General features: G+C 51.4%; 1 protein-coding gene across 1 annotated transcript; it reads left to right on the top strand.

Moving 5' to 3' along the window:
- Positions 1-6855: 6855 nt before the first annotated feature.
- TMIGD1 (transmembrane and immunoglobulin domain containing 1) lies at positions 6856-10248 on the top strand (the record flags this gene model as incomplete). Its single annotated transcript, XM_082327958.1, has 5 exons — positions 6856-6934; positions 7931-8209; positions 8700-8978; positions 9856-9959; positions 10216-10248. 5 exons carry the CDS (start codon positions 6856-6858, stop codon positions 10246-10248), a joined length of 774 nt encoding a protein of 257 aa, XP_082184084.1.
- Between the last annotated feature and the right edge of the window lie 1717 nt (positions 10249-11965).

Below are 11965 nucleotides of genomic sequence, written 5' to 3'. Positions count from 1 at the left end.
CGAGGGAGTGGGGCGCCGGGGAGCACCGCGGCGCCCCCTGCCGGCCGCGCCGCTGCCCCGGCCCGCGCTGCCCCCGGCCCGGCCGCCGCGGGGAGGGACGGGCACGGCGCGGGCCGAGCGGGGGGCGTGAGGCGGCGGCGAGGACCGGGTTCCGCTCCCCCGCGGGAGAAAGCAGCCTTTGGCTTTCCGCGCTCAGGATTTCCCCTCCCGAAAGCCCCCGCAGGAGCAGGGCAGGGGCCCGCGGAGCCTGTCCGCGGCGCTCAGGGGCGCAGCAGATACGAATAATAATCCAAGACCGAGTTATTGCATGGGGGGGCAAAGACCAGCGCATGGCCGTGCTCCCCGCACCTCGGGGGGTGTCACGACACGCTGTTGCAGCAGAATCCCCTCCAAAAGATAAAGCCCAAACTCAAAACACAAACGTGGCTGGAGGTGGAAGGGGCGAGGTGGCCCCTTGCCTTGGCACGGCAACCAGCTGCGGCTCACCGGGGCCGAAGCACCGCTCCCGGTGCCTGTCTTCCTGGAGAGAAGCGCCTGTGGCCTGCCCTGACTGCGCTACCAGCTCAGACCGGGCCTCCAGCGGCGTAAAAGACATTTTAACAACGTTTGATGTCTTGTATTGCGTGTCGCTGTATGGCGAGCTACTGCGGAACTGTCTGCCCGAGAAGATACACAAATAGCGCTTTGGGGTTTCCTCCATTCAGATCTTTGCTAATTCCTTTTTTGAGGCAGGCGAGATGATAAGGAATAATAAGCAGAATAGCTTACTCTGGAAAAATTGCATTGCAGTCCATAAAACATTGAAAGTGGCCATCTCCGACAGCAGGTCTTGCCGATTCCTGTTTAGCTTTTCAGTAGTATCTCATGTAGACATCTGCTTCCCAGCTCTGGCATTTCCTGTTGGAGACACAAGCTCCGACTCCAGCACATAAAACTGATTTTCAGGGGAAGCGTCAGTGGTGTGACCCTTTCGTCTCACTGCATTCTGGAATCCTTTGCGTGAGAGATCAGATGATGCAAACTTTTGTGTAAGTCAAGCATGGTACAGCATCGAAAGGACCCCGAGGAAAAGGAGAGTAAATTGGCTTCTCTTTCTTGGGGCTCATCTGTGCTGCACAGTCATTAGGAGAGGGACAAGCAGGGAACAGGGATTATCCATTAAAAAAGATGCCCCAGATCTAATTAAACTGGAAAAGCCAAAAGACCTCAGTCATCAGGACGTTCTTAAACCAAAAGGGAGGAAGAACGTCAAGAGGGAATTTGGCTGTCTCAAAAGTGATCACCATTACATAGCTTTAAGTCCTCGGTCTACAAATAAATTGCTCTTGATTTACACAGAGTAACTGAGCTCATTTCCCTTTTTAGCTGATAAAAGCCCAGTTGTCTGGGATTTCAACAAACCAATTGTAAAAGCAGCATGTGGCAGAAGACTGATGAGTCACCCGCTCATTTTCTCAGCAACCAGTAACAACAAAACCTTCACATTTCCTTGGGCCAACCTAAGAGAGCTCTGCCTTCCAGATCCTGGGTGAGCAAGTCCGCAGACGAGGGACCGACCTGCAAGAAGCCTCCTCCTCCTCCTCAGCTCTGCCCTTTGCTCGTGCTTGCTGAGAGCTGCAGCCCTGGCACTCGAGAAGGTGGTTACTCAGGGGCTGTGGCTTTTGCCTTACGACACTCTGCAGTGGTTCCAGCTATGGAGAAGGAGTGCGGTTTCCTCCTGAAGATTGGCAGCAAATGATTCCCCGTGACCTGGAAAGATGGAGCAGCTCAGTCTTTGCAGATTCCTCGCAGAGGGAACGAGGGATGACGCCACAGCAGGGAAGTTAAAACTGCTAATATTGTTTGGCAGCACTTCACAAGATCAAATCAGCACTTGGTTTTCCAGCAGAGCACTTCCAAGAAATCCCACTGGTGGTGAAAGTTCCTAGGTAGACAAAAATATCTGAGGTCCAGGCTATAGAGCAGCCACAGCAGAACAGAGTCTTGAAAGAGAAGCAGATCCAGGAATACTGCTAGGGAATGTCCTGTACTGGCCATCAGAGAGCATCTAAATCAGGCAAGAAACAGACACCCAGCTTCGCATCATCCTCAGTCATTTTTGTTTCCCAGAGCAAACAAAATCCCCGCGAAGTCCAGCCCATCAGTGGCAGCGGTATGTTTTCTGTCCAGAAAAAGAACAGAGTCATGGGAACCTGGCAGATAATCACTGCTACGATACAGTCTTACCCCGTGGCTGAGGCAGGAGACCCAACCTTGCAAATTGGTTCCATCAGGTAGAAAATGGAGTTTCATGAGTGGATGATGCAAAGCAAAGACTAATAGTATCAATTTCCCCGAGCGCTGCTAGGTGTGAAAGCTGAAAGCTGCTAACCAGGACGCCCTAGATGGAAAACTATAAGAGCCAACATTTAAGTGGAATTTAATGCAGATAAGTCACTTTTATCTCCTGCAGGGGACCTATATTGCTAATTTAATGCCAAGCTCTTTTCACATTTCCTTTTATTTGGGACCATATTTCTCAGAGTTGGATAGCAACGACCACACTAGTGTACTGTCTTTAGTCTTCTAAGTCAAGATTGGTGACTGCAGGCACCCACCAGTGCTGGATGTAGCTCAGAGCGGCTAGGAAAGGGGGGACCGGTGCTGGCTGCTGGTAACAGACAGCCGTGCGTACTGCACTGCAGCGATGCGGTGGGGCTTTCGTGCACAGTCCTAAGAGTTTCTACAGTCCTTGGGTACTTTCTTCACCGCACAGGAAACATTGGCAAGTGCCTCGATGCTCTCGATTAAAGGTTAGACTTGCCCTCCTGGAATGTGGTTCTGTTTCTTGCACCCACTTCAAAGCAGGAGAGTTTAAAAGATCCAGGAGCAATCGTTTAAAGCAATGACTGAGGTTCTCTATGCCTAATTTACTCCCACTTCTGAAAGAGAAATATGAGTATAGCAATACCGGTAAAAGCCCAGGATATGCTTCCTTTTTCCATCACCAGGAGCACAGACTCCGCAGGGGACTTCCCACAGCGCAGGTGAAAAACACGAGGGGAATTACCACCTCAGAAAGGCACCCTCCTCCTCCTCGGAGCCAGTCACCCAAAGGTTTCGGCAGACCTGGCCACGAGTGTGGCATTGCTTTAGTCTTCCGCAGGATTTACTGCCTCTGAGCTTCTGCCGTGGTGATCCCAGGGATCTCCTCCTGTTTCCAGGGCTCCCAGAAGGTGACTTTCCTCCCTCCCGGACACTCTCCTGCAGGGCTGCCAGCTCTCGTGGGTGGCTATCCAGTAGATGGCATCCGCGTCCGACACTTGGGCTGGAGCTTCACCTTCCTGAGGGCTTCTCTTGTGCTCTACTTATCTCAGGGTCTGTTTCTTCATTAATGCCTACTTTTCATTTAAATGTTTAATGCCCTCTAAGCAATTTATTTTAAAATTTCAAAATAGTCACTGATTTAGTGCTCTTTTCGCTATTCTTATTTCTTCCCAAGAATAAAAATCACTTATCGTTCCTCTGAGTTCAATGGCATAGTGCGGGACCTTTTATAGAAGGACCATCAGAAAATAGAATTATTAAAAAAATCATGAAAAAAACCCTTGAGATCTGTCCATCTCAACAGTGGAAAATATGTGGGGTATGGGCTGGGAGTCTGAGAAATCAGGGCATGTCACATCTCTGTAATCTTTATACTTGGGAAAAATAGGTTTTGTGGGAGGCAACAGCAGTGCTGAGTAAGTTCAAGGAGCATTCCCTGACAGCCTCGCTTTCCAGCCCAGATCTCTGGCAAGCGGAGGCAGTGGGTTTGGGTGTTACAGTCATTCTCCAACAATGGAAGTGTTGCAAAATATGTAGCACCGCATATTAAAAAGGGATTAGGAGCGGGGAACCACAATGAGTAGGAAGACAGGAGCAGCCTTTCAGCTGAGCCTCAGGCACTGTTGCAGAAACATGTTTTCTGGAGCGGGATTACAGCCGTGTTACAGGCACTGTTTGCCTGACAAACCAACCCATAGATACGATACTCAGCTTCCACACGTCTGTGCAGATCCTGCTGTGCCCTGGACTCCAAGAGCAACCTTCAGCCCTCACAAGGCTGCTGAATATAAATCGAGTTCTCATCTGCCAGTGAAAACGCGGGGGATTACGAGTTGTGCCCCCTGCCCCTGCAGGCACTGAGGATAACCAGGTGGAACCCAAACGGCTGTGAAATTTGGAGTCAGAGGTTGAGAGACGCAGTGGAAAAGAAACTTCCATCTCTATCATGTTCTAAATCTTCTCTTCTTAGGTTTCTAAGGCTTGGATTACACCCAGGAATAGACCGGTGTTTATTAATTAATTCCCTTTGGGGCTGTTCAGGGTCATATTTAACAGCAGTCTTACTCTGGGTTTGTCGGTCCACTGTTGCCGTAGGATGACAAGCAGGAACCAGTGTGGGGGATTGCTCTGGCTCTGGCCCACGGTCTGTCTAATCCAGCCTTGACAGCGCCCGATGCAAATACCTCAAATGAGAGGGCTGGATCCTTTGCTGTGGAGAGTTACGGGGTCTCTGCCTCACTGAAGAGGTTCCTCCCAGTCTGAGTCATTAGTGGCTGCTTCACGTTCTGGAATATGAAGTTTACATCCCTCCTAAGCGTAATGGAAAGGTGGATAACGCAACCCACAAAACTCTAGACCTCAGTAATTAGACACCCACAAGATAATTACACCCTGTATAAAAAGAAAAGTGTAAAAAGTGATTGCGAAAGTAATTCTTATCAGTTTAAAAATGCTGCCTTTCAGTGCCTCTGGCCAAGTAACGCCTTGCTTTTCCAGTCTCTCTTCCTTCAGCAGGTCTCAAAGCCCATTGCAAAACAGGATGCTGCCATTGCCTTCATTTAAGAAACGTAAACCAGATGAACCTGAGCTCACCCTGCCGCCCGTCACAGACCTGCCGCAAACCCGGGACACAATTTTTCCCAGGTCCCACTTGATGCTGTGCCTTGCATCACGACAAACCCACCACAGAACCGCTGTTGTCTGGCAATCTTTTCCCTTACTCTAATTTCTAGACTAAAAAAAATACCCCCAAACTCCATACTTTCATTCTTTACATCCTCGCTTACTCTAAACACCTCCTTCTTCTCCTGCATTACCCTTGCAACGCAGTGAGCAGAGGGAGCGCTGACCCCCCCACGCTCTCCTGCCTTTGGCTCATGTCTTGGCAGGAGCACACGAGCCGTTTCCCAGCCCGTTCCTTTGCCTCCCTCTCTATTTCAACTCAGCTTAATACCAAACCACAAAGATCACTTTACTCTTAGGAAGAGCATTTTGATTGAAGTTTGTACTGGACCATAAGCCAACATTCAGTCAAATGCTACAAGGATGGGACGTACAACTTCCTAAAAATGGCAGAAGAAGCTAAATTTATTTCTTAAAATTTTTCAAATTGAGTTTGAAGGTAAAAAGTGAGTTAAAGGCTGGACACTAATTTTTAAAACAGCAGTTTTCTAGAAGGCAGGCTGAGTACTGTCCCTTTAAGGGACTTTTGTACACATATTTTTAACTGAAAACGATTCCCTGTTAGTTTTAAGGGTAAACCAATGAACACAGAAAAAGTTATATTAAGAAACACTCAAAGGTGAGCTATATTTGCAACAGCCCCACAAATAAATAGTGCTGAGTGCTCTCTGGGTACAGCCAGCCCTCACTGCCCACCTCTGCGCCGCGGAACTGGGCCACTGCGTCTACAGGTGAAGAAAATGCCGAGGACGTGTCCCAGGCTCCTCCTGCTCATGAAATGCACTTTATGGCTCTGCTGAGGCAGTTCCTGACGGAGCGGCGTGCCCTGTGCCTGCGGGGACACGGACAGCCGTGAGAACACCTTCCCGAGGCTGCGAGGACCCCATCGCTTGCAACCACGTCACCGTCAGCCTGCTGAAGTATAAGCAGGCAATTTCAGACAGTTTTCCCCGTAGCCGAGTGCTTCAGCTGTGCCCTCCGCAGACACTGCTGTCCCAGCAGCGGGGGGACCCTCGCTCTGCGTCGGGGAGTGCCCAGGGGCTGAGCGAACCACAGGAGCACCCTGGGGGTACACACCAGTGAGCAGGATAGTGTCTCTGCTCTCTCCTCTGCCAAGAAGCAGTTCAAAGTCTGAATCGGTGCATTTTCTCATTTTCCAGTGAAAGGAGGACACGGCGACAGAGCTTTGGGCAGGAAGGGGCAAATCGGAGTCTACCCCTGCGCTAGGATAATCTAGGATAATTCCACGGCTTGAAACAGTGTTGTGAACACCCAGAAAGCTGAGAGAGAACAGGTATTATTTTTGCCTGAAGGTCTTTATAGTTGATGCAGGAACTCTCTCGTTAGTTACTCATTGCCTCGGCAAGTCTCATAAAACAGCCGGCAGGGCCCAGCAAATACTTTTCTTCAGTATTCTGGGAGCTCAGAAATCCAGGAATTGAACGAGGCCTTGAACCCATTTTATGGACTCACTTCTTACTGAGCTACCATAAAATATTAAAATTCAGACCTTATAAATAAGGAGGGGAAAGAGCTGTGCATTTCTTAGCAGAAGCAGCCTCTCCAGAGACTCTTCCCAAGGTAAGTCTGGCGCTACACGTCCCACAGAGGGGTTCCCCTGACAGAGAGTTGATTGGCGACAACGAACTCATGCAACAGAGATTAGAGATGTAAAACCCCCCTGATTCTGCTCTGCACTGGGAAGGGTCCTGCAACAAATCGACTTAGTTTATTCCCTGGTGACACTGTCCCCATCCGAGAGGGCTCTCCCCAGGGTGTCTGCTGGCAGCAAGTGATTAACCCCCTGCGAGCCCCGAGCGACGCTGTGACCCTCTCTCCAACAGCCGCCAGCTGGGCTCCTCCGAGATGATGCAGAGAAGCAGCCTCGCGGTCCCCTGTGCAGCGCCTGTCCTTGCCGTTTGCCTTTTGGCATGCGTAGCCACAGGTAAGCAATGGAAAAAAAAATCCATTGTGGCTTTGTCCAAGCCCATCATGCCAACATAGGAAACTGTCCGGGGCTGGGCAGTGCCTGGGGTGACGGGCCACACCAGCATCCCGGCTGTCAGATGTTCTGGAGCTCATCCCCAGAGGACTGCCTAAAAACTGGCCTCCGATATCGAGAGTAGCAGAGGAGGGAATGGGGAAGCTTCAGCATTTTCCAACGTTATTGCAGCGGCTGCACAGGGATGACAAGGCGGCCGTTTTCAAACCTGCTCCAAGAAGTGAAAAGAGTGACAGCTTTGGCCACCTGGGTACACCAGGGAAGAGACAGGGAGCTTCAGACTTTTTTGTATTCACAGGACTATAGTGCCTTTACATTCTGAGCTATATTTTTAGTTCATTCATCTATGACACAGGCTACAGTAGCGAGTTTCAGCCCGTTACAAAAATTTATTTCCCATACTGCTCCTTCATTTAATATGTCCTGAGGTTTGCAGGTTAGACAAACTGCAACTCTCCAACAGCCGGACTCAGACCGGCCGGGGTACGGCTGAGGAGCTGATTAACTAATTTATATTCTCAGGCGCATTCAGTTCCAACCAAAAACCAGCGCATCAAACTGTGGGCACAAAACCAGAGGGCACAGGTGTGCTGCAGTGGTGATTTGCAGCAAGAGCGTGAGCAAGACTGGCAGGATGGGGATGATCTTTTGCTGTGCGTGTTACGTGGTCACGGCTGGTTTTCAGACCTTTTCTTATGACTGGCTTTGGCGTCCTTGCAGTCAGTTGCAAAAGCTTGACTTATTTTAAATAACTGTGAAGGGAGCTTTGTGATGAAGATGCTTCTTATCTCAAAAACTAAAGTCCCACCTGAAAACAGCTGTTAGACTAAGCCTGAAGCTCAGTCCCTCAGTCGAGGGCTTGGAGAAGCTAGGAGGGCAGCTTTTGTGGGAAGAGTAGAGCTTAGGATGCTTAGTGCCCTCGTTCTCCTTCTTTTGCAGGTTTGGAGCTGTCTGTAAATAACCACACTGCTGACTTCTCCCTGCCTACATGGCCTGGCCCTCCCGTCTCCCTCTCCTGCCTAGCACAGAACAGCAGCCAGGCTGAGGAGCTGCTCTGGTACCGAGGAGCTGGGAAAGTGGATCTGAAAGATGGGAATAAAGTGAACGTCAGTAACATCTGCGTATCCCCAGTCACGGAGTCTGACAACGGAGTCACCTTCACGTGCAAGCTGGCGCGGGACAAGTCTGTCCAGGTGTCTGTGATCCTGGATGTCCAGTGTGAGTTGCGGTGGTGGATATCTGCGCAGAATGGCTGGGGTGGGACAAAATCATGGGCCGAGCACCTCGGTGTCTGGGCGCTAGGTGAAGGCGGGGTGTTTTGCACCCTTGTACGCTGCCTTCACCAAGAAAAAATGCATTTAGGAGGAGATAACTCACATGATAAGACACTCCCTTCCCACAGTGGTGCTTATGGCCTGATCTAATGGCTCTTTTATAGGGAGTGGGTGGGCCCTTAAGTAAGAAGATGTTCTGGATATGTCCCTGCCTCCACCTAGATTCTTTCTGAAGGATACAAGTCAGGGCAGAGGAGTCACGGGAGTGACCGTCTCTGCCACTGATTGCCCTGCTGATTCCCGGGGATCATGACAGGCTGCACAACTGTGATGTGTTACACCACTGAACAAGGTGCTCAAGGGATGTGTAAAGGGAACTTATTTTGCGTTAAATGCTGAGCAGCATTATTAATCACCTGTTGAACTGTGAACAGTTCCTCCCCAGCTGACTGGAGAAGAGTCCCTCCATATCGAAGAAGAAAAAGATGTTACTCTGACCTGCAACGCCAAATCCAACCCTCAAGCCCAAGCAGCTTGGTATAAGAACAACACCACCTTGACCCTACAGCAAAATCGTTACCAGCTGTACCAGACCAGCGAGGTCTTTCAGCTCTCTATCACAAAAGTACAGAAATCTGATAACGGGACCTACACCTGCGTGGTGAAATCTTCTTCGGGAGAGGGGAGAAAGGATTTCCACCTGATAGTTGAAGGTAACAAGGCTGCTGTCAAGCCATAAGCTTTACAAATAACTTTCCCTTCTCTTTTATAGTGATAGCAATCCATTTATATTAAGAAGTGCAAGTGGAAAGTGGTAAATTCCCTGCATTAACTTCTGAGGGCACCGCAACAGCAAGGAGCTCTGCTTGCACCTGTGCCTGGGACCGCAGCACCAGGAAGGGCCTTTCCTGCTCTACCTGTTATCCAAAGGCATTTGGCAAGCGTGACCTGAGGCGGGCTCACCCCACTGTCTCACTTCCCACGCCGACAGGGCACATCCAAGTGCGGTTGCAAGCACCTTAGGTCTTACTTGAAGTGTCTTACTCCGACCATAGTATTCTGTCATGCCAAAAGAGCTGCTTAAGGCAAGAGAAGTTGTCCTCCAGAGGTGACCATAGCCCTGGGAACAACAGGGAGGTGGAGGCCTCGCAGGGGAGGGATGCTCAAGTCTCAGGCAGGTGATGCGAGGTGAGGTGACCCCCCAGACCCACCAGGCATCCAATTCCCACCCACTGGCTGGGCCCCTTTCGTTTCTCCACTCTGGGAACAGGGAGCAAAGCATTGTTAGCTGTCATACGTCAGTGATACGGCTGGACACCCTCATTTCCATGCACGAGCGCCTTGGGGATCTTCTTCAGAGACTGACGTTTCAATTCTTCCTTCAGCTCACTACAATACAGGCTTGGCTCCCTACTTTCCAGGGGACCAGTCCGCACAGGCAGTCTGCGGGCAGCAGAGAGAGCAACAGTTCAAATCAGCAGTGGCAGCCATGGGAAAAGATATATGTCCTTCCGCAATTCTGTGAAATGTTCTGGTTTATGTGACTGCACCAAATCTATCACATATTTAACCTCCTCTCCCTCTTGACAGATAAAAAGCCTGTTTTTCCCAAGGAGGCTGTTATTGCTGCTGTGGTGGTGGTTACAGTCACGATACTTTTTGGAATTTTGGCTCGAAAAGATAAAATTTTTAAGGTATGGAAAGCTCTAGTTTCTTAGCAAAAATTTAGTGTTGTTTTGCTGCAATGACCTGTGTTTTTTCACCTTTTCTATGCTACTTTGTAGTGTTGCTTTCCACTGTTAGTGAACGGCTACGTACTACCTCCTGCTTTAGAATTACCAATAGATATATCAAATGTTAGATATTTTAAGATGAAAGGAATTACACACTTGCAATATTCATAAAAATATCCCTCTACAAAAGATAACAAGACTGTTTTTTTATTTTCAGTGCTTCAAAAAATCAAGTGAAACAGCTCTGTAAGTATCTGACTGCTTATTCATGCGGCTTCCAAACAAACCCCCTTCTTTAAGCCTTGGCAGAACCTGGGAAAGAAAACAGCACCCAGCACGCTAAACCCAGCCACGCTGAGTTACCGAGCTCTTGTTCTGGCTGGCTACCATCAGCCCGCACCTTCTCTCCCAGCGGAGAGGCCTCACGGTGTGTAGGAATAGGGCAGGACACACGCAGATCCCGCCCCAGGCACGGCACCGCTCCTGCCCTTGCCCCGGCCATCCCAGGGTCCTGGCTATGCCTGGGTGGAGGCAGCGGGGAACAAACACACCAGCGTATCCCCAGCCTGCTGAAAGCTTTCGGGAGCTGAATGCAGCCCAAGTGAATTCAACTCACTTGTCTTTTTCCATGATGGGTGATTTTTCATTTCTTCGTTTCATTTTGCTGCAGGTAAAGACCACAAGGTTCCTGTGCATACCCAGAAATCATTTCTAGTGGTGGAACATTAAGCCCTTGTGGGAGATGATGAGATAAAGCACTGAAACAAGTCTTTTTGGGTCAAGTTTATACAGTCTTTTCAAAATATAAGTGGTTCTTTGCATGTGTGCATTCTAACCTACTGCTCAGAGCACTGCCATGGGGGGTGGGCTGCCTGAGCTGTTGCCAGATCTTGCCCTCCATGCTTATCCCTAAGAGGTATCACGTGCAGCCAGGCGTGCGGGTTGTCCATCTGTCCACAGAGGAATCCGTACTGGTTTGCCACAGATCGCAATGCTGATGCACAAATAAAGTGAGGTGTTGAGCTGGCAGCCGCTTTCTTGGCCCTGTCCTACAGTGCCATTCCACAGGGCGTTAAGGGTGGTGGCCACCCAACTCGCTGCTCCTTCCCGGCAATCCTATGGGAATCTCAGCTTCTGTTGGCTGGGGGAAAGCTGCCTGGCCCTTTGCGCTGCTGTCGCACCTCCCGCCTCCCTTGGCCGAGAGCAGACCTCGGCGCTCGGGGCAGCCCCATGTGCTCCGTAATGCCCAGGGGAAATTTCAGTGCGAGGGCTCCGGCACCGCGACGGCAGGAAACCCTCTCCATCCCGCCCCACAACAAATACGCCACTCAAGCATTTTTCTCAAGGTCCTGGCAAGCTTTTAAGGCCTCATCGTGCCTTGGCACGGTGCATTACTAATACGGTCAATAAACACCGCGTGCTGTAAATCGATTTGAGCCTGCGACGCGGCAGCGCTCTCCCCGGAGGAGCAGGGCTGTTACTCAGCGGGACGCCTCCGCGCCGTGACCCGGAGCGTGTCCTCGGCTGACGTTCGCCCGTGCTCAGGGAGGGCGGTCACCGCGCAACGGCGGGGCCGGCTCAGGCTGCCAGGCGCCGGGCCTCGACACCGCCGCTGCCCAGGCCCCTTCCAAGGCCTCCCGTTAAGCGGAGATCGGGGGGGGGGGGAGGGCGGGACGGGGACGCCCCGACGGCCCTGAGGGAACGCGGCCGTTGGCGGGAAGACCGGGGCCGCCGCGCGCTGCCTCAGGCGGCGCCGCAGAACGTTCTCGAACCGGGGGGGGGTGTGGAGCCCCCGGCGCCCCCGCGCGGTCCCCGCCGCAACGGCGCTCGCAACCGCCGCAAGCTTGTCCCTCGCGGCGCGCCGTCCGCCTCCCGCTCCGCCGCGCCGAGCTCCCGCAACGGCCGGGGGCGGGCGGGGGGGACGGACGGGACGCGGGACACCCCGCTTCCTGCTTCCGGTGCCGGGC

Source organism: Platalea leucorodia (assembly GCF_965183815.1).
Source record: "Platalea leucorodia genome assembly, chromosome: 16".
In the NCBI taxonomy this organism is placed as follows: Eukaryota; Metazoa; Chordata; class Aves; order Pelecaniformes; family Threskiornithidae; genus Platalea; species Platalea leucorodia.
This window is presented reverse-complemented; position numbering and strand designations above follow the sequence as displayed.